Source organism: Neomonachus schauinslandi, chromosome 10 (assembly GCF_002201575.2).
Source record: "Neomonachus schauinslandi chromosome 10, ASM220157v2, whole genome shotgun sequence".
In the NCBI taxonomy this organism is placed as follows: domain Eukaryota; kingdom Metazoa; phylum Chordata; class Mammalia; order Carnivora; family Phocidae; genus Neomonachus; species Neomonachus schauinslandi.
The window spans coordinates 80,607,176-80,630,194 of NC_058412.1; the positions used below are offsets into that span (position 1 = coordinate 80,607,176).

Sequence of the window (23,019 nt, forward strand, 5' to 3'; positions counted from 1 at the left end):
TACCAAGGTCAAGAATTCTCGGGACATGATGCACCAATATTTTTGAACAAGTCATGAATTATGACTAAAAATCAAGTTTCAGTGTGGGTGGAGTGATGAATTGCAGGATGCCTTTGAGTGTCTCCCCTTCAAAAGGAGAGTGCGTGCACCTGAGGAGACTTCAGGGGCAGAAATCACAAGAGTTGGAAACTAGTCTTAGCTCAGCCATGGACTTGGAGTTCATTCCCTTCCGTCCTTCAGTTTGGGTAAGCATCAATTACTTATCTAAAGTTTATAATAAAAACTTTTCCATACACATAATAAGAAAAGTACCAGTAACTGATGTTTAGAGGAAATGTGCTTTCTTAAAAGTCTGTTTAGGGTTGTTGTGTCTATTGTTCTATTTGCTAGTTTCTGTATTAGCTCAATCCCTTCCCTGACTTTTTAAGAAAAAACCATCTAGTTAAATGATTCTCTTGGTGAAAGGAAAAAGAAAAACACGTTAATATTTTTCACAGACCTCCGACTATTCTCAGAAAAGCTCTGGTGAACCTTGGGGACAAGTGGAAGCAGGGGCACATTTTTGAGGGTTTGGCGTTGTGTCTAGGACAATTACTTAATGATTAACGCTCGACCCGTCACTTTCTTATATTTTGAGTTGTTCTGTGATGACTATGTGCGTGTACACCTGCATGTAGGTCACACAGGCATGCAGGCAGCCCCCAGCCTGTGTGGCTATCTGTGGTTTTACCTTGGCATTTATAACATTGTATTTTCCAGGGTCTGTTGAATTTTATAGCTTTAATTTGTTTCAAAAATAGAAACTAGTTTTCTTTCCTCCTAATTCAGCTTCTTCCAGTACATTCTCATGATACTATGAAATAGGGTGACTATTGTAAGCCCTACATGGCCCAAAGTTTCAGTAGGAATAAATGCAATGTTTCATGTCTGAAACCCTGCTGTTGGGGCGCCTGGGTGGCTCAGTTGGTTGAGCGACTGCCTTCGGCTCAGGTCATGATCCTGGAGTCCCAGGATCGAGTCCCGCATCGGGTTCCCTGCTCGGCGGGGAGCCTGCTTCTCCCTCTGACCCTCCCCCCTCTCATGTGCTCTCTGTCTCTCTCATTCTCTCTGTCTCAAATAAATAAATAAAATCTTTTAAAAAAAAAACAACCCTGCTGTTATACATATTTATACCTAATAAATACCTGTTGATTGATTAGTTCTCCTGGGGGGGTATTGAATAAGTAAAAATCATGACAATAAATATTTTGCTTGTGATTTTGTATGATTTATGTTTCAGTAGAGACATTGAAACTCTATCCTGCTGTAAACCATCAACCTCCTAGGGGAGACCTTCACCATCATATGTCACGGATTCACCTTGAATAATCTCAACAATCAATTACCAACACTTGCTCTGGATTGATAAGCTGAGAATGAGACTTTGGGTCTTGGCACTTTTAACAATTCTCATACATTCCACAGCAGCTAAGTTTAGTAAGTACTGCTTTTCAACTAAAATTGTAAAATTTTAAAATTAAGTAATTCCAAAACCACTTGACTTTTTTTTTTTTTTAAAGATTTTATTTTTTATTTGAGAGAGAGAGGCAGCACGAGCTGTGGGGAATGGCAGAGGGAGAGGGAGAAGCAGACTCTCAGCTGAGCAGGGAGCCCGACGCAGGGCTCGATCCCAGGACCCCGAGATCATGACCTGAGCCAAAGGCAGAGGCTTAATATAACCAACTAAGCCACCCAGGCGCCCCATCATTTGCCCTGTTTTAAACTGCTTGCTTCTGGTTGTTCCTGGAAAATTCATTTATGCTCTGCAGTCATTCTTTATCACTAATCTCTCAGGACAGATTCTTCACAACAAATATATCATAATTTTAGTTTTACCTATTTAAATACATCAAAATTTAACCTGCTGCCTGCATGTAGAAGAGAGAGAGATGTGGCTCTAATTCTCACTAGAGCAATGTCGGAGGGTTAGCTCCAAGTTGATGCACTAATCTGTGGTACCCAGTAGAACATTTCATAGAAGATCTTCGTCATTTACTATTCTTTCTCAATGAAAGTGTCACAAAAATGGTCCTTTCTATATTTAATCCTAGAAGGATAGAATATAAGAATTATAATGTTGTTCTATGATCATTTCAGGATCCCATTTATGCTTTGTTTGTTTGTTTGTTTTTTGTATCTGCAGGCAAATCATCCTGGGGCCTGGAAAATGAGGCTTTAATTGTGAGATGTCCTAGGCAAGGAAAGTCTCAATACCCTGTGGATTGGTATTACTCAAAAACCAACAAAAGTATAACCACCCAGAAAAGAAATCGTGTATTGGCCTCGGGGGAACGTCTTAAGTTTCTCCCTTCCAAAGTCAATGATTCTGGAATTTATACTTGCATTATCAGAAGGTATTAACCAGGCAGCCACCATAATCTTCGGCTTGTTCTCTTTTCTTTGATAATTAATGGTGTGAGCTGTCCTTCCTTTCCTTTCCTTTCTAGACCTTTGTGGGACTGCTGAATTTATAAAGTGGTTTGAATAGAAGAGTACTTCTAGGAACACCAACAGGTTGGGGTTGGGTGATTATGAACTACTTAGAGGTAGAATGGCAAGAATTAATTTGTAGTCCAATTAGGAAAAGACCTAGATTTCCTAGTGACCAAGAGAACTGAGAACAATCACTCACTTTGGCTGGAAGTAAGAACAAACCAGCAAAAAGACCCAGTAATCTAGATGTTGGGCATCAAGGAGGCCTATGGTGGGTGCAAAAGGGCTCTCACCAGTGCCTTAAACCTGAGAGGTAAGCTGAAGAGGGTTGTATAAGATTGTGTGCTTGCAAATTACTTACCCTACATATATATTGTTAAATGTTTTGATCTTGTGCCTGTATTTGGTACATACAATATGTCAGATGAACTACATCAAAATGCAGGATGTGTATAGTTAGGTGCCTAGGTTCTGAGGTCAGACCAGTTTTAGTTTCAAATTCATGTTCTGTCACTAGTTGGCTGTGTGATGCCAACAAGTGACTTCTCTGTCCCTCTCTGTCCTTATCTAAAATACATATGATAATATAGACTACTTCAAAGCATCCTTATGAGAATAAAATAATGAAATGTTAGCACCATGAATGGTACATAGAAAGCTCTCAATAAATACCACTTATCTTTGTAATATCCTTGGCATGAAAAGGAGATCTAGTGTATAAAGAAATGGCGAGGGAGTCATTTTCAGGGCTACCACAGGGGTTATGTTTTATCTCAAATGCAACACAAAAAGTATTTAAAACTCTAGATTTTTATAGATGTTTATTTATTTGTTTATTTATTTGGCAGAGAGAGACACAGCGAGAGAGGGAACACAAGCAGGGGGAGTGGGAGAGGGAGAAGCAGGCTTCCCCGTGGAGCAGGGAGCCCGATGCGGGGCTCGATCCCAGGACCCCGGGATCATGACCTGAGCCGAAGGCAGACGCTTAACGACTGAGCCACCCAGGCGCCCCTATAGATGTTTTTAAATAAGAAAACAATCCCTGTACATCAGTTGTTTGAAGAAAAAAAAAAAGCAATATTAAGTAAAAGCTTAGAATTGGATGAAGTCATTTCATTTCATAATCCTGAGTAACTTTTTAAATCGTTTGACTTATTTTAATAGTCCTACCTTCAATAAGATTGGATATGTAAACGTCACCATATATAAAAAACAACCAGAATGCAATATTCCAGATCATCTGATATATTCAACAACATGTGGATCAGAAAAAAATTCCAAAATATATTGTCCTACAATTGACCTCTACAATTGGACAGCACCTGTTGAGTGGTTTAAGGTAAAAGGACATTTGGGGGAAATGGATGAAAATTACACAAAACAGGTGCAAGTAAAGAGTCGCTGCAAATGGAATGGAATTTTTCATTGCAGAATTGTAAAGCTCTTCATGGGCCAAGGTATCACATACACAAGACCTTTGTGCTGATTGACAATGCATCTAGCAAGGACACAGGTTATTATACATGCAAATTTATGCACAATGAAAATGGACTCAATTACAGCGTGACGGCAACCAGATCATTCGTCATGAAAGGTAAGCTACTGAATTTAACAAAATACGATATTTGAAAAAAAAAAATAATGTGGGAGGAATTGTGCCCTTCTTGTTGATTTTCCTAGACTGCAGACCCCCTTATCTGCAGGGCATATATTCCCAAACTCCCAGTGGATGCCTGAAATAGGGGATAGTACTGACCTTATATATACTATGTTTTTTCCTACCCATACAGACCTATGATAAGGTTTAATTGATAAATTGGACACGGTAAGAGATTAGGAACAATAATTATAAAACAGAATGATTACAACAAAATACTGTAATAAAAGTTACCATAGATCTTAGCAAACTCAGCATATGATGTTTTTGTCTTTCCTTATTAAGTCGAGAGCTTTTACCTTTTCACCTCAAGGAAGTGCTCAATGGCCTCTCTCTGGCTTTTCTGCATTGCCTGCATCATTACTCTTGTGCTTTGGGGGCACTATTAAGTAAAATAAGTGTTACCTGAACACAAGCAGTGGGATACCATGACAGTCTGCTCATAACCAAGATAGCTATTAAGTGGCTAAAGGGCATGTGGCAGATAGAGTATGGATCTGCTGGACAAAGGGACGATTCATTTCCTGGCTGGGACGGAGTGGGGCACTGTGAAATTTTATCATGATACTCAGAACAGTGAGCAATTCAAAATTTATGAGTTGTTTATTTCTGGAATTTCCAATGTAATCTTTTCGGACTGAGGTTGACCGTAGGTAACTGAAACCCTGAAAAGTAAAACCGGGGATCAGGGGCACGACTATACTTCATGGTCCTCCCTGAGATGTCCTCCAGCTTCATCTCATCTTGCACATTCTCTACAACAGAGCAAAGAGCTTTTCTAAATGTGCTATCAAGATCTCAGGAATTTTAGAGGGAGTTTACACTACTAATCTAAAGCCAAATCTGTTCTCTCCTCTATGACTTAAACTTTTCAAAGATGGCATGATCTGAATCCTATCTTAATAAACTTTTTTTTGGACGGCAACATAAATATTCGCCGAGCCAGATTAACTTTCCTTCTCCCAATTTGTTGTCAGAAGTTCTGTAAGTAGAAAAAAATCTATTTAATCTCTAATATAACTAACTGGATTAGAAATTTAGTGAGAAGTTCTATAAAGGGATAGATAGATATTGTTGGGTGGTTTTTAATTGTCAACCCAAAGTTATCAGGAGGCAATAAGTACGCAAGACCGTTTATTTGGGGTCAAATAATTGCAATTTGGGGTACACAGATTTGGGTAGCAACCCAACTAGTGTCCCACTAGGGAGCAAAAGTCGGGGGATTTTAAAGCAAAGAGGGAATGCATGTAGACATCGTTTACAAATAATTCTAATGGGTATTAGCAGTAGAAAGCTAACCTTCATTTAATATAATTGGTGACTAAGGCTATCACAAGCAAGTCTCTTATTGTACCAAGTTGCAGATGTTTGGGCTCATTCTTGGAATATTTATAGTCTCACTAGTTCAAAAGTTCATGGTTCTAGCAGTGAGGACATGGGGCCCATCTCCTTAATGGCCTCCTGGCTCCATTTCAAAACCTCTTGACGTAAGTGACACCATTCCATTTCACCTTTCACACAATTCTGGCTTGCAATACCTTCTACATTATCAGTGACCTCAAGTAGATCATTTGATTCTAAAGAGGGTTTTTCAAATGTTAAAGTCTATAAAACCTATTGGTGGTGAAATACCTCACCACCAAGGGTATCAAATCTATAAGGAGTCAGGGTTTCCTTAGCATCACACTATTCTGCAATAAATGAGAATCAAAGGGTGTAGAAATGCAGCAGTCCTCCAGAAAACCCCCTTCACTGTCTCTAGGCATCAGTGCCACAGAATTACAACAATGGTGAAACTCTGTGAGCGGAAGTGTGGGCCTATGTGTTTATCATGGTCATAGGGCTTTTTTTTTTCATTCAACAAGCATTTGTTAAGTACCTTATATATGCTGTTGTTTCATGGGACTGTTGAAATCTTCCTTCCTGTAGTTCTGTGCTTATTCTTTAGAACTGTGGTTTTCTAGCAATTGCCAGGTCATGTAATTTATTTAATGTGTTAGATTAACATTTGTTTTAATGATATAAAAGAGAATAGGAAATATGAAAGAGTATCATAGGTAGTAAGGGAAAGTATTACTTGAATGTTTTCTTTTTCGTTTGTGTGTATGTGTGTGTGCGTGCATGTATTTGTTGCTGTGTGTCATTGTCAGAAAAATTTGAGAAACATTGCCATGAAATAGGGTAGAAATATGAAAACACAAGCTTTATAATGATCACCATCCAATGCTATCTTAATATTTATATTCTCTTTGTCTTTGATTTAAGAGGAGGAAAGCTTTTCTTGGTTTCCAGTAATTATAGCCCCTCCGCAAAATGAAACAAAAGAAGTGGAAATCGGTAAGAAAACTTTAAGAATGCTCTACGTGTTACCTGGAGAATCCTTCCATATGACTCTTGATCTGAATTCCCCAAGCATGGGTCAGGCAGTTAACACGATGGATCTTGGGGATTAAATGAAATGTGATGTGTGGAAATATTCGCCTGGGCACTTGCTAATATTAGGGATACCTAGCGATTACATCTGTATTGTACTTGTAACTCATGGTGCTTTCACACGTACATTTTACTTCATCCTTACTTCTCTCCAGGAGGTAGACATTGTTCCCAATTTATGCTTGTGGATACTTAGGCTCAGGTAGGATCAATGACATGCCCAGGGGTGTGAATAATCTATGATAGAAGGAGAAGAACCCAGGCTTTCCGACTCTGCTCATCTCTGTGTTCTCTGGTTCCCCACCAGAAATGAGATACATCTCCAAGTTCCTGGCCTATAAGATAAGTCCCTTCACGAACTGGTTCTCACTACATCCTGGCTCATCCGCAGCTGTTAACCCCACCTGCCCCGTGTCCCCACCGCGCTGACCCCGTCACAGTTGTTACACTGATTAAGGCAGCATTTCCACATTCTTTCTTGCTTTTGTCCATGTTGTTCCTCCTTCTCATCTCTCAACAGTGAGCTCAAACACCACTCCCCAGTGCCACCCTCCTTGCCTGCCACCAGAACCTCCATCCGATCAGGTCCAAGGAAACCATTTTCGCGTACGGCATGGCAGTCCTGCTCCCTAGAATGACTTCTCCCTCTGTATTCCCAAGTCACTTGTCAGTTTTTCTATAGAAGACTAGAATACCTTGTATTTTAATCATTTGAGTGTGCTGTTGTCACCTTCTGAGACACTCTGCATTCCTCACCCCTCTGCATACTTCTGGACCCAGGAACCAAGGGCTCAGTAAGGGTTGGCTAAATGCATGTCCCCAGGCATGAGGGCAGCCCCCATGCTTTCAGCTCAGGGCCGAGGAAGCCTCAAGTAAAAGGAGTTGTAATAATGGAGAGTGCTCTTGAACGATTCAATACTGGGACTGTAGCTGGGTCCAGCAAAACACAGTTTTACCAACCAAGGGGCTTCCAGAAAGATGAAGAGAATTCAGTAAAAGGAGAAAGATGAGGAAGAAAGAAGTTACAAAGAAATTCCAATTTAGATTAAAAAGAAGCCCTACCTTATAATCTGGGATTGATGAAGCCAGAGTTATTTAGCTCCTTAGTTTATGCAGCAGATGAGAGGCAAGTGGGAGCAGAGCTTCCTCCAAACTGAACGAAGGGGGTGGAGGCAAGGCGAGGGCCTGGGACAGAGAGGGAGGTGCTAACGATAAGGGAGGGGAATGGAATCAGTTCCCCGCACACACCAGATGTTCAATGATTTTTTTTCACATTGAACGCACTACTATTGGCAGAACTGAATTTTACCGGTGAATTTCTTCACTTCTCACCTAGGAAAACCAGCAAACATACTCTGCTCTGCTTGTTTTGGGAAAGGCTCTCGGTTCATGGCTGGCGTCCGGTGGAAGGTGAACGGAACCATAGTTCAGAACTTTGGTGAAGCAAGAATTCAAGAGGAACAGGAGAAAAATCAAAGGTATTTTTATACTGAGGTTAAAACATTCCCTTTTCCTCCCACACAATTCGCAACAGCACAGTAAGCATTGAAAGTAACATGTCCCCTTTTTAATTTTAGCAGTGAGATGACTTGTCAGAACACCATTTTAAGAATAGATGATGTGAGAGAGGAGGATTTGTCCCTGAAGTATGAATGTCTGGCTCAGAGTTTGCATGGTTCGATACGGCACACCATAAGACTGAAGAGGAGAAGTCCAAGTAAGGAGTGTTCCTGAGACTTTGGTCACCCGAGTTAGCTGCATCAACTGTAAGCTGAAATCATTTTCTTAGAGACCAATGTGTTGGAGCGTGGCTCTCAAGACAATGGAAGTGGCCCATCTCGTAAAATGTGCTTCTCCTCTTAAGAACACTGACCATTTGTAGTATGGTTTCCCTAGTTGCTTCTCTACAGCTTTACTTTCCCCTTCTCCCACCCCTTCTCCTCTCCTGGCTTCACAGTATCCCATTATACATAGAAACCATCATTTATTTCACCAAATACATTGTTTGGCTACATGTCTTTCTTTTTCTGTCTTTTTAAAGATTCAATGTATTTAAACTAAAAAAAGAAAACACAACCTGTTCACCCATTTCTCCCACCCCCCACCCCTATCTCTGGTAACTATCAATCTAAATGTAGGTAAAACTCACGGGAAGTCTGGTAGTTCAGCTCATTTCTTTACTATATCTGTTATTCAACATGCAATTCAGGTACCACCTTTTGTGAGGAGACTTCCTTGGCCACCAGTTTGGAGTCTATATTCCTTCCCGGTGTTCCTGTAGGGCCCTGTCTCTATCTCTACACTCATCACACTTACAAAAATCTATCTGAGAGTCTGCTGAACGTGACTCTAAGCTCCATGAGGGCATGAATGGCATCTCATCCACCTTCGTGGCCTCCGTCTGTAGTGCAGTGCCTGGTACCTAGCCTGCACTCAATAACAATTTGTTGAATGAATAAATGGACGCATACCAAAGTTATCAAGGAAAATGATTTTTGTACATTTCCATTGCTCTAGCTATAAGGCCTAATTATTCAACAAAGCAACAGTTTACATTTATGTTTGTTAGGGTGGATAACCTTCCCAGTAACTTGGAAAGGCCAAATTGGTTAGTTTTATCTGAATCTAGCATGCCTTTAATGACTTCATTATAATTTGATGCAATAAAATATAATTATAACAAAAATAGGAAACTGACTACTCTTCAGTAGATCACGTTCAGACACTATATATCATCTTTTAAAATGTAACATTCTCTTTCACAAATAATCAGCAGCATATGGAAGCAAGGTGGAGAGGATGATCTGTCTTGGGTACAGGTAACAAGAAGACACATTGTAAAGAATCTGAAACAGCAATAAGACCATCTAAGAGTCATTGTGCTTTTTTAAAAAAGATTTTATTTATTTATTTGAGAGAGAGAGAGTGAGTGAGAGAGCGAGAGAGAGAGCATGAGTGGGGGAAGGGGCAGAGAGAGAGGGAGAAACAGACTCCCCTGCTAAGCAGGGAGCCCAGCACGGGGCTTGATGCAGGGCTTGACCCCAGGGCCCTTGGCTCAACTCCAGGATCCTGGGATCATGACCTGAGCCGAAGGCAGATGCTTAACTGACTGAGCCACCTGGGCACCCCAAAGTCATTGTGCTTTTAATCATCACCTTACCCAGACATCACTAACCAATGTCAGTGATGACATATTCCTCCTCTGGGGGGGAAGACTGCTTCTTCCTCCCACTCTCTTGGTATGTCATTGCACGCAGTGATGTCAACAAAAATAGTTTTACAACCATTTCCTTCCTGAGCACCTGTCAACTTCCTCCCCTGTTTGCATTTCCAGGCAAAGACATCTTGTTTGTTAGATGAAGCACTGAATCCAGTATAAATGGGTGGGGAGAAAAATATGGTATTTTTACACTTGTCACTCCATGCACAACTACGTGGAAATTATTTAATGTGTTTATCACGTAGCCAAAGGGAGAGTTAAGCCCTCAGTTTATACCCCTAAGTGGGATATAGCCCAGATTGATTTGGATAAACACACAGAGGTACAATGTGATGAAAAAAAAATTGGGGGTGATAGATAAGCAGACCACCAATTTGATGTGTTCATGTTAAGTCTCTGCCTGAGGTGGTGCTTGGAATTTTTCCTTTAATTTAGACTTAAACCACTGATTTATAAGTTTTTATCAAACAAACAGAATCATGACATTGAGTGCTATCGAGTTCCATGGGTTGCCAGGTTTCTACTAGTAATAACGGAGTCGCCCCAGGACATATGGACCACATCGTAATGTAATATCACGGCAGTCTGGTGGTGGTAGCTGGCACAGTGGATCCCCAAGGAGAGGGGAAGCTGTGCCCCGCCCCTCGCCTCCCCCCCCCCCCCCCCCCCGAGCTGCCCTTGCCCCGATGTCCCCCTGCCTTGCTTACGTTGTCACTTTATGAATGTTCTCTGATGACCTGTGTATTGGAATTGTTTTCATGTTACATGTACTTCGTGACTTTTTTCCTTCTAGTTTATTTGTATGTGCTACCCTTCCCCTGGTTTTCTTCAAATAACATGGTTACACTCTGTTTTGACAACTGCGTACATTAAACAAAAACTATTGCTACAGCAGTTTAATTGTCACAGTTAATTCCTTTATTTCTCATCACAAAATAAATTACATTATCTCGAATTTCAACAACAAGAACTTTAAAAGCTTATGTTCCTGTGATTAAATAAATATTTGACACTCATAATAACAGTAGTACACATTTATTCATTGTTTCCTTTGGACCTGTCTAAATATTTTCCATTTCATTTCTTATTTATTTGATCAATATCCCATGAGGAAGAGACTGTTACTATCATCCAGTTTTGCAGATGAGGAAACTGAAGCAAGAGGAGGTTGAAGAACTTACCAAATTAGAGTTAGAGCCAGGACTCAAACTTAGGCAGTGTTTTCCTGTTTATAAACACTTTCGGGAAGTATTTAATGTTTAGTTACATTCAGTTACAATAACATACAGAGTTATTTATACAGATGTAAAGTCATGAACAGAAAGATATTGAACTTCAACTTTCTTTACTGTCTTGGATTAACTTCTTTTCTCCCAGCGGAGGCAGCCAGCCATATGCGCAGTTACTTCACCACGGTCACCCCCAGAAATGTGGGTTCCCAGAGGGTATCCAGATAGGACTTTTATTTTATTTTTTTTTAAAGATTTTATTTATTTATTTGACAGAGATAGAGAGAGAGCACAAGCAGGGGGAACAGTAGAGGGAGAGGGAGAAGCAGGCCTCCCGTGGAGCAGGGAGCCCGATGCGGGCCTCGATCCCAGGACCCTGGGATCATGACCTGAGCCAAAGGCAGACGCTTAACCACCTGAACCACCCAGGCGCCCCCAGATAAGACTTTTAGAGAGAGTGACCTGGAGGCAAATCCTGCTGAAATGCTTTCCTTAGGGAGTATTTATCATTTAAACTGATGACAGTGCAGATAGTAAGCTCTCTGCCAATTTCCAGTAACAGGCCTCCTCCATCGTCCCCTGGTTTTGAATCTCTTCGCCTTGGCCATTCTTGATTCACAGGGCTGGATACTTAGGATGCTGATGAGCTATGGGAGGAATCTGTGAATATGGATGAATGATTTTCTATGGAAAGACTGGGACCCCCTTGCTTTGAGACTTCAGACAAAAAATGCAGGGAGAACGCTATAAGAGACAAATCTCCTTTGAGATTCTTCTCATGGTCACCTTTAAGTGGAACTACTTGTAAGAGGATAGTTAATTCTAAAGAGAGAAGTAAACTTAAGACAGCCAAAAATACCATTAATGAGTACAACTCTTGTATTCAATTTGCACATATCCGTTACAAGTCCTTGAAATTGGGAACCATCTCGTGTATGCACTTTGTGCAACAGTGAGTACGGGACACAGTTCAGTGACGAGAAGAGTCAGGGGTGTGTTTAGAACCTAGAATCCCAGTAATCTGACTCCATCAATTATGCTTTAGAGACTTACACGGCCCCTGTCTCTTCCCTGCTTTCCAATGCAGTAAGACCCCAAGACCTTTTGATTTGTTCTCCTTAATGCCCCAACACCAGGTGCATCCGTTCCTTTCTCATTATTACATGAGTCTGAACCCTCCTTATCTTTCACCACAAGTATTGCAGAAACTTCCTGTCCATTTTCCTCTAAGTAATTATGGTCTCTTCTCACAGAGACAAATCTTCCCCTACCTTCAGATTAATCTTGCTTGTCAACCCCTTTCATTGTTAACACCCCACTCAACACTTCTCAGTGGCTCCCATAACCTTCCCAAATAAAGGGAAAATGCCTTAACGGGAGCCTCAAGTCTGGTCAGAACCTAACCCTGACCCACATTTCTTATTGTGTCTTCCACTAATTCCACACACTAGATTACTCTAGTTCCTCAGAGAACACACCACATCTCTGCCCTCGGGCTCACAGCGGCCCCTCTTGCCAGGAGTACATTTTCCTTGTTTTGCGGTTCTATAATACTTCCCTCCTCCTGCAGGAAGGCTCCACTGCCCAGCCTAGCATGGAGGGAGCACTCCTAAAAGCCTCTGCCAGCTCAAATTACATGTTTACCTCCTATCTTAGTGAAGTTTACATTTGCCTCGACACCTTTTATGCTTTGAGAATCCCCTACAATGCCTAGCCTGCTGCCTTACCCAGAGTAGGCGCTCAACAAATGTTCACTTAGTGATTCTCAAAGCAGCCATGAAAATCCCAGGTAGGCGTCTCTTGTATGAGTCTCTTGTACTCCCAGTGGAGGTCAGCAGACATGCGTTTGTTTATTTTACCTTGTTCTAGTAATAATAGTGATCATTTTTGTCTTCCCCTTATCTTTTGAATAGATGACCAGCAAAACACCTACTACATACTGGCGGGATTTAGCACCTTGTTAATGCTAATCAATGTCATGGTGATAACGCTGAAAGTGTTCTGGATTGAGGTTATTCTGCTCTGGAGAGAGATAGCTAGACCTCACAAAACTAGGAATGGTAAGTGGCAAATTTCACCTTTTTCTTCAAAAGAAAAGGATCCATAATGGCTGTTGGTTACTTGTCTATTGATCTCTTAATAGCTATGCTACTAAACCCAGATTTTGCTTTTGCTAACATATTGTGGGCAGATCTTTTTGTTTTTCAGTCCACTTTGAGGCTGTTCTCTAGCCTTTTTTTGTTGCTCCTTATGGTTCTGAGATTCATCTCAACAGCTCAAATTTCTTCCCCAATAGGCTTGCTGTTCCTACTAAATCAAGAACAGAATCAGCCCAAGCCCAGAAAAGTTTAAACATTTTGGAAAATGTGCATTGGTAAAAATTAATGGAATTCAAAACATTAACAAAAGTGTTCCTGCTTTCCAGATGTGAACAGCTTAGAAAGGGCCATCAGAATGCAGGTGTATTTTACCAGAAAGCCCACTCCATAAAGAGTCCTACCTATGTGCATGAGTATACACATGAAAGAATACATTTATGCCTGCTAAATCAGACAACATTCTTTCCTTTGGAGGCAGATATACTTTACATTTTCCATATGGTCCGATCAACTAGGGCTAATTATTTGATTCTCCTTTCGCATTTTCACTTCCTAAGTTAGGGGAAAACAATAGCTAAAATTGAGATCTACTCCAAACAACAGAAGACTCTTTATCCATGACAATAAATATTTACCAATAAATTGTAAATTAAATTTGACAATATGGTCTGTGCTAAACTGGAATGGCTCTTGCCTATTCTCTACCATTCAGTCTGAGGCAGTAAAGGGGGGAAATTTGGGATTAAGATTGATTTTATGATAATATCTTGTAGTGGTAGATTGTTGTCACCATCTCTGGATTTTAGAATATTTTGGGAGATAGGATACATGCACCACCAACAATAAAATTCAGTGAAGAATGTCTAGGAAGAGTCAAATGGGAATTTTCAGAGCCAAGTAATAAAGCTGTACTTCTTGACCTCATTTTCAGATGGAAAGATCTATGATGCTTATGTCATCTATCCACGGAACTATAAAAATAGTCCCGAGAGGGCCAATGCCGTGGGGCACTTTGTTCACCAGATTCTGCCTGATGTTCTTGAAAATAAATGTGGCTATAACTTATGCATTTATGGGAGAGATCTGCTACCTGGAGAAGGTAAAGCCATCAACATACATCAAGGACAGAAATTCACATTTATCAGAAGGCCAAGAGATAGGTGGTCTTATCCCTATGTTGGGGATAGGACAATCATTATTCCAGGTCTTAAGACCAGAGTTTTTAAATATTTCTCCAGAAGAAGGAGATATTTATTCTTGTTCCTCTTGGTCCCATGGCCAACCTGATCATGAGGTCTTCACAAGAGTATCAGTGATGTGAAGACACAGCTAGGTGGATTGAGCAAGGCACTGCCCTATTTGACTTCCCATGTCCACCACTAGGATAACTGACATATATCTTAATTCTCTCTAGATGAGCCAAAAGAAGACTCAAAAAACAAAGAATTTTGTTCTAATATCCAGAGGCATTGGCTAAAATATTTGCAAGGATTCAGAGAGTCTTTATGATTTTCCATGTATTGGAGAAACATTGCAAATGTATATTCTCACAACAACCACTAGAGCTGTCTTCTGTTTCTTAGTATTCCTAGTCGATTTCATGTACCTTTGACAGTTTGTCACAATTCTGGCCTCTCAGTAGCTGTTCTCCTCCTCCCTCTATATTTATGTCAAGTACCCATGAGCCGTCCTTATAGCTCTTCTCGAATTGCTCAGAGAGCAGGAAGTGTTTGGAATGTGAGTGAAGCAGGAGCATCATGAGGGTAAGTCCACTAAAGTTAATGCTTAGTAGACTGTGAATTTAAACCGGCATTTCCACTGCAAAGAGGGATTCAAGCATCTATAGATTTAAAGGAACACACAGCAGGTGAATCTGGTTTGTCCTGGAATATTTGGGCAATGTTAATCATCCCACAATGGCAGGGGAGACTTGTAAAATGAACAATTCAGGAAAATGGAATCCAAGTTTTCTCTAGAGGCTTTCTTTCTCCTCCAGGTCTCCCTCCGGCTACTCATTCCAGGAGAGAGAAATGAGTAGTGGTGCTCAAATGCTCTTTTCATGTTACACAACTGCTCAGGAAGCTGGAGGGACCCCAGCTGTTTGCGATGTCACACCACCTGCCACATCTGGCTGCAAACGTTTCATCACTTTTGTCTCAGATCCATCGCCCTCATTTCTAGTTCTACCTCCCTCCAGCCCAACGTGAATGCCAGCTCGCTGAGGCCCAAGCTTGCGTGGCTTGCATTGTGCTGTTTTTCACTGGGGAACGTTCCCACTTCCCCTCCCTCAAGGATGTCCTCTGACCTTACTTTAACCAAAGTAAGATCAGATATAACAAAACAACATCCAACTTCATTTGTCCCTTTGGAAGAGTTCATGACTGACTGCATCAGTGTATTTCTTCCCATGCTAGTTACCATCCGGAAGTTTGCTCCTTCAAATCCACTCTGCGCCCCGCTCCATCCAGTGGCCCTGGGGGCTGGTCATTATGGAATCCATCACGCCCCTGCTGGGTTTGGCCGATGGAAGCACTGGCAGGAGTTCAGAGGCAGGCATCCCGTGAGGTTGCCAGGGTAGCTGGGCTCTTCTTTCCTGGAACACGGGCTTCTTTAGCTGCCTTTATATTCATTAGCTTCCATAACTGTTTCCTCCCCTTCACACCTGGAGGAGGGTAATGCCTCCCTGTTATTTCCCTTGCTGGGGTCCTGAGGCACCTCCCACTGATTTCCCTTGGGTCTACCCACATCTTTTATAAATTGTCCTTTCATTAACCTCTCTTAAGTCAGTCCTTTTGAGTGTGTCAAGTTTTCTGTTAGGATCCTGAGGTCTCTACCTGGCACTATTCGACATTTATTTCCCTAGTTCACACTACAAGGTTTGGCAGTCTTTCAGCTGCCACCCTCTGAGATTATCTGGAGTGGTTTCATTCGTGGTTGCGTTTCTTTGTTGTCTCTGTTCCCTCCTTGCTGTGAGAGCTGAATATTTTACACATTCTTTCTAAGTCTGCCCAGAAGTTACCTGCCATCACTATGGAGTTGATGCTATATAAACTCTAACTTGATAAGGGGATCTGGTCTTCCTTAAGATTTTTCTAGTCTGGATCAAATCAGCTTCTCAAACAGAGATATTGGGGAATGACATGACTCCAGGACACCCTTAGAGACTTTAATCAGTTCAGAGGAGCAAGGGTTCCTAAGAATGAAAGTACTAAGCCCTCGTAAAACACATAAGCTAATATTCTAAGAAGATAATATGTAGCTAATGAACTTGAATTTTAATTCTCCCACTAAATATCTCTACGTAGCTGCCATTTAACTCCAAGGACTCTGTTTTAGTTAGGACTGATCTACCTGGGAAGGAAGAGGGGCTTGGGACTGATGTGCTCACAGCAAGAGGGGTAAGTCGAACATAACAGGTTGTCCATCCAAGCCCATTCCCCCTTTCCTGAATAAAGAACTGATCAGTGTCAGAATGTCCTGCCGGATTGAAACCATAATGTTTTGTTTTGTTTTTTAAGTTCAGAACATTTATGATCAAAGCATTAGACTTAAAAATGCAGCAAAAGGAAATGTGATCCTTGTCTTTTATTTCCAGATGCAGCCACTGCAGTGGAAAGCAACATACGAAAGAGTCGGCGGCAGATTTTTATCCTGACTCCTGAGATGGTGCAAAGCAGGGAGTTTGCCTACGAGCAGGAGATCGCCTTGCACAGCGCCCTCATCCAGAATGACTCCAAGGTGATTCTTATAGAATTGGAGGCTCTGAGCAAGCCCAGTGGACTGCAGTTTGGGCAGCTTCAAGATTCCCTCAAGCATCTCGTGGAAGTGCAAGGTACCATCAAGTGGAGGGAAGACCACGTGGCCAACAAACAGTCCCTGAATTCCAAATTCTGGAAGCACGTGAGGTACCACATGCCTGTGCCATACAAACCGCCAGGGAAGACAACCAGTTTGGCTTCCCTGAGTGCCCAGGGGCAGTAAGGTCTGCTTTGATGTGCTGATAATGCACCCGATTTCCATTGACCTGAACTCTTCCTCTCTGGATGAAGCCACTGGACAGGACACCAGAGCAGAGCCATGAAGAGTGGGGATGTCGAGTGTGCAGGCCTCCAGTTTCATCTAGCAACTTTACTTCCATTTTCCTGATTCTGGGGGGATGCAAAATGTCCAGAAATTTTTATCCTCCATCCCCCGCTCTTCACCCCACTTTTCCTTCCTGTTCTCCTTTTGCTGGTTTTTCTCCATGTGGCCTAGGATCTTTTCATTACACTTTTTTCCTCTTTCTGTCTCTTTCCTGTTCTCCTGCTCTTGATCCCTTGTCAATATTCTACATGTGGAACTTTGGAACTTCAAAGTGGAAGTGTTAGAGCTAAATTTTCATGTAACCTTGAAGAACACTCAGATTCCCACAAGCAGAATATTAGCAGTGCATCTCGTTCCCAGCAGACCAGAATTTATTACATTTTATTTGACTGGATGCTAGGTTTTATCATCCCAATGTTGTTGATGCTATTGGAGGGACTTACCCGGTTACCATTATAATCAAGTTTTTGCGGTTCTAAAATTTCTTACAGAGATGTTCATTCTCTTTAGAAATATGTTTTTCTCACTCTAAAAGTTACAGAAGAACAGAAAATATGAAAGAAGAAAACAGCAAAAATTATCGATAAATCCATCATCCTAAGATAATGACTTTTTTTTTTTTAAGATTTTATTTATTTATTTGAGACAGAGAGAATGAGAGACAGAGAGCATGAGAGGGAAGAGGGTCAGAGGGAGAAGCAGACTCCCTGCCGAGCAGGGAGCCCGATGCGGGACTCGATCCCAGGACTCCAGGATCATGACCTGAGCCGAAGGCAGTCGCTTAACCAACTGAGCCACCCAGGCGCCCAAGATAATGACTTTTAAACGCGGTAAATTTGTATTTGAAAAAAATTTGAATTTGTGCTGAAACATACCATTTATGTAGCTGAGCTCACACAACATGTAGTTTTACATTTTTTCTGTTTTCGATCATGATAAAAACATTTGATGTGTCACTTAAATTTTAACATTTTAAATATTCATAGAATTCTATTTCATGGTTGTGCCACAGCTGATGTGCCTCATTAGTTATTGTTGTATATCTGAGTTGTGTTGAATTTAAACGGCCATCATTATAAGTAAGTCTTCAATGACCATGTCAGTATATCTTAGATTTCCCAATTATAAGTTTTTTTTTTTTTTTAAATTTGAGGAATTGGTTTGTTGTGACATTTCCATGAAATCAGTAGGGCATTTTGGCAGAACCATTTGGCAAAAGTGAAGGTAAGCTGCACGGTCAAGGCCACTCCCATTAATTCCCTAAAGGAGTTCAAATGCCCTCAGGGGCCACAGAGTCCCACTGTGGATCCAGAACTCAGCAGTGTCTTCTCGGCCTGGGAGTCCTGTCAGAGTTCAGATTTTACAAGTGGATGGAGATCCTACCCTCAGCTGAGCTGCTTTAAAAAGTGTATGATTTGGGTTTCTTTTTTTTTTTTAAGATTTTATTTATTTATTTGACAGAGAGAGAGAGAGAGCAAGCACAAGCAGGGGGAATGGCAGAGGGAGAGGGAGAAGCAGGCTCCCTGATGAGCAGGGAGCCAGACATGGGACCTTTATCCCAGGACCCTGGGATCATGACCTGAGCCAAAGGCAGACGTTTAACCTACTGAGCCACCTAGGCGCCCCTATGATTTGGGATTTAACTGCAAAAGAAAACTACACACCAGACCCTCGGCAAGGAGTGTAATTTTGAACTGCCATTCAATGCCTGAAAAGAAATTTCTGTTAGGTTGCCTAGAGGATCTGTAGTTACCCATCCCTCTATATACGGTATAATCTAAATCTATACTCCCCAGATTAAGGTTGCCAGATAAAATACAAGACATCAGTTGAATTCAAAGAATGAAATTTCATCTGAAATTGATCTGAAATTCAAATTTAGCTGGGGCTCTTCTATTTTTATTTGCTAAATCTGGTTCCCCTACTCTGGTTGGTTATTGTGCTTTTATATGGTGATATTTGGTTTTATTGAACTACTAAAACAATTAGCCTGTGGGAAGGATGCCCTCTAGTTGATTAGTTAACATCACATAATTTGGAATCAACAAGCCATCCTCTGCTATCAACCAGCTGTGTGACTGTGAGTAATACCATCAGGAAGAGATGTGCCTTTAATCCTGCTTCCCCACCCACCAAGACTTACAGACCTTTTTTTGATCTGTGGACATAGAGAATTTTGGAACTGATTTTTTTTTTAAAGATTTTATTTATTTATTTGAGACAGAGAGAATGAGAGAGACAGAGAGCACATGAGAGGGGGGAGGGTCAGAGGGAGAAGCAGGCTCCCTGTTGAGCAGGGAGCCCGATGCGGGACTCGATCCAGGGACTCCAGGATCATGACCTGAGCCGAAGGCAGTCGCTTAACCAACTGAGCCACCCAGGCGCCCTGGAACTGATTTTATTTTCCTCTTTACTTTAGCTACTTGAACGCATAGAGCCAAATTTGGGCTCTTTCTCCAGCAAGTATGTAGGATATAACAAGGAAGTTCTAATAATCTCTTCCCTGTTTTTGACATATTTTATTTTTAAATATATTTTAACTGTCTATATTGTAAGCTGCTTTGCAAATATTTAGCGCTTGCATTTTTTGAACATGAGCTGAATATCTCCTTGAGAAGGGCAGGGAGAAGAAAGGCTGTGGAGGGGTACACAGGGGAATCAGGCACACTCCTTATTGACCTTATGGGGTTTGAATCCACTGAGGAAACCCAGAGGGATGAGTGAAACACTTCACAGAACCCAGACAGAGCTGGCCCCAGGGCAAACTCGGACATTGCTGAGCTCTCTTCTCCAGCACTTCTTTTCCCAAACCTACACATCACCTCCCAAGTTACCTGAGCTTCAGTTTCTGCAACTAAAACATGGGAGGATGGAGGAGAAGAGCTCTGAGGGCTTTCTCAGCTCCAGGAGGCTGATTCCAAGTGCATGCTCACAGAGAGGCTGTAGAACCGCCAGAAGTCTGGCTTCTCTGGCACCACCGAGCTCTCCCGGTTTCTTCATCTGTGCAGTGAGCGTAACAGATGCTTCACCTACCACACAAGGTAGCATGAATAGAATGAACTCAGCCAAAACCAATGGGGTGTCTACCATAGGACCCTAGTAAAAATTCTGGTGAATTATAAAAACACAAGGAATTGCCTTTACTCTAGTCAAATTTGCATGCGATAAAATGTAGATCCTAAGTTTGACGAGTCTTGACAATAACACATACCCATGTAGTTGCCATCCCAGTAGAAATATTTCCATCAGGGGAGCCTGGGTGGCTCAGTCAGTTAAGCATCTGAGTCTTGATTTTGGCTCAGGTCATGACCTCCTGGGTCATGAGATCGAGCCCCAACGTCGGCTCCCCAGTCAGTGGGGAGTCTGCTTGAGATTCTCCCCTTCTCCCTACTCATGCCCTCTCTCTCTCTAAAATAGAGGGATAAATAATAAATCTTAAAAAAACAACAGAAATATTTCCATCACCCCCCGGGAAAGTTCCATCCTGCCATTTCCCAGCCAATCCCTCTCCTTCCTCAGAGGCAAACAATGTTCTGATTTCTATCTCCATGGATTAATTTTGTGAGATCTTGAAATTTCTACCAATAAAGTCAGACAGGGAGCACTGGGACTCCCTACTTCCACACAACATAACGTTTTGGAGATGCATCCATGTTTTGCATGTGTCCATACTTTGTTCCTCTGTGTTACCGAGTTGTATCCCATTGTGTGGCTGTACACAGTTTAACCTCTCCCTGGTGATGGACGTATGGGTTGTTTCACGTGGTACCTATCGTGAATATGGAGACTGTGAACATTCTTGTGGACATGTGCTCTTATTTCTCTTGGCTTGATACCGAGGAGTGATCCCTTTTAGGAAATTGTCAAATTGGCAAACTAATTGTACCATTTTACTTTTTCTCCAGTCATGTACGAGACCGCTCTTGTTCCATCTCCTCACCGATGATTGGTACTGCAGGTTTCTTTGAATTTTAGTTATTTCAGTGGGTGTTAAAAGAATCTCATTGTGGTTTTAATTTGCAGTTGTCTGATGATTAATGATGTTGAAACTTTTTCATGCTCTTATTCACCAGGAAGATTCATGTATCACTCAGTGAAAGTAAAATCTTCTACACATTTTAAAATTGTGTTGTTTCTCATGTTGTTGATGTGTGGAAATTTTTTATATATTCTGGATACAAATTCCTTTTCAGATAGATGTAAGGTGACAATTTTTCCAGGTTTACCTTCTCACCTCTTCATTTTTTTAATGGTATTAGCAGATGTTTTTAATTTTGATAACACTAAATTGATCAGTTTTCCTTATATGGTTAGCGTTTTCTGTGTCTTATCTAAGTTTTTTTTTTTTTTTAACTTCAAGGTCTGGAGATATTCTCCCGTGTATCTTTATGAAATATTCATGGTTCCAGATTTTATATTTAGGTCCATGGTGGGGTAGATCTATGATATTTGCATATAGGATTAGGTAAGTGTCAACCTTCATTTTTTTTTTTTTTTCCCCATAGAGATGCCAGTTGCTCCACAACACTTGTGAAAGACTTCTCTTTCTTTATTGAATTGACATGGTGCCTGGTCAAAAATCAATAGGCTATATATGTGTGGGTCTATTACTCTACTTTCCATTATTTTCCATTTATATGCTCATGCAAATATCACACTGTCAAGATTAGTATTGCCTTACTCAATAAGTTGGCATAAGTCCTCTAACTTTGTTCTTTTTTCCCCAAGATTGTTCTAACTATTCTAGGTCATTTGCATTTTCACATAAATTTTAGAAACAACTTCTCAATTTTTTTTGAAAATTCCTCCTGGGATTTGGATTGCATGAGAAATATAGACTCTATAACCTATAGGGCCTAAAATGTATAGACTATAAACTCCACAGTTTGTGCAGAATAGATATCTTAACAATGAATCTTCCAATCCATAAACATGGTATATCCCTCCCTTTTTATGTCTTTTTATTTCTCTTGGCAGTATTTTGTAGATTTCATGGTAGACATCTTGCACATGTTTCAAGGGATTTATACTTCAGTATTTGAATTTTTATGGTATTGTAAATGGTATTTTTAAGAAATTTCATTTTTTCAAATTTCCATTACTAGTATATAGAATTATAATTGATTTTTGTAGATTGACTTTTTATTCCAGGGTCATGCTAAACTCACTTATGACTTCCAGCAGCTCTTTTGTAAATTTCGAAGGGCGATCTACATAAAATTATGCCCTCTGTCAGAACCTGTAGTTGTATCTCTTCCATTCCAATTTGTATGCCTTCTATTTTTATTTCTTTACTTATTACAAAAACGATTGTCCCCGGTGAGAGACGACATCCTTATCTTGTTTCCCATCTTAGAAAAAAGCAAAGTGTTTCACTATTAATGATGACGTTACCTGCAGGCTTCTTATAGATGTTCTTTATTAGATTAGGAACGTTCCTTTCTATTTTCAGTATTCCTAGTGTTATCAATGAAGAAAGGGTATTGAATTTTGTCAAATGCTTGTTCTTATTGTGTTACTGAGATAATTGTATGATCTTTCTCTTTTATTATATGATGAACTATAACTATGAACCCTCTCCCTGTCATGGGTTTCATTCTTCACTCTTGTTGGAAAGATCCTACTACAGACCAGTCTAAAAATGTATCCTGAGTTCTACCACACTATAAAAACTTTGAAACACATGTTCTCCTTTGCCCTCCTTTTCTTCTAAACAATTTAAAATATCAATTCAACACCTCTGCCCCCTCTCTATTACTTCCCAAGAAAGAACCACCACACCCCCCCCCCCCCCCCTCCCCCGTACTACCACACTTTGAAAACTGC

The 23,019-nt window shown here is 40.9% G+C and overlaps 1 protein-coding gene across 1 annotated transcript; it reads left to right on the forward strand.

Moving 5' to 3' along the window:
• Window positions 1-1,415: 1,415 nt before the first annotated feature.
• Window positions 1,416-17,091, forward strand: IL1RL1 (interleukin 1 receptor like 1). The gene is made up of 10 exons (XM_021680289.1): window positions 1,416-1,476; window positions 2,183-2,393; window positions 3,637-3,811; window positions 3,904-4,066; window positions 6,395-6,466; window positions 7,899-8,040; window positions 8,134-8,279; window positions 12,925-13,071; window positions 14,042-14,209; window positions 16,706-17,091. Exons 1-10 carry the CDS (start codon window positions 1,416-1,418, stop codon window positions 17,089-17,091), a joined length of 1,671 nt encoding a protein of 556 aa, XP_021535964.1.
• The last annotated feature ends 5,928 nt before the right edge of the window (window positions 17,092-23,019 follow it).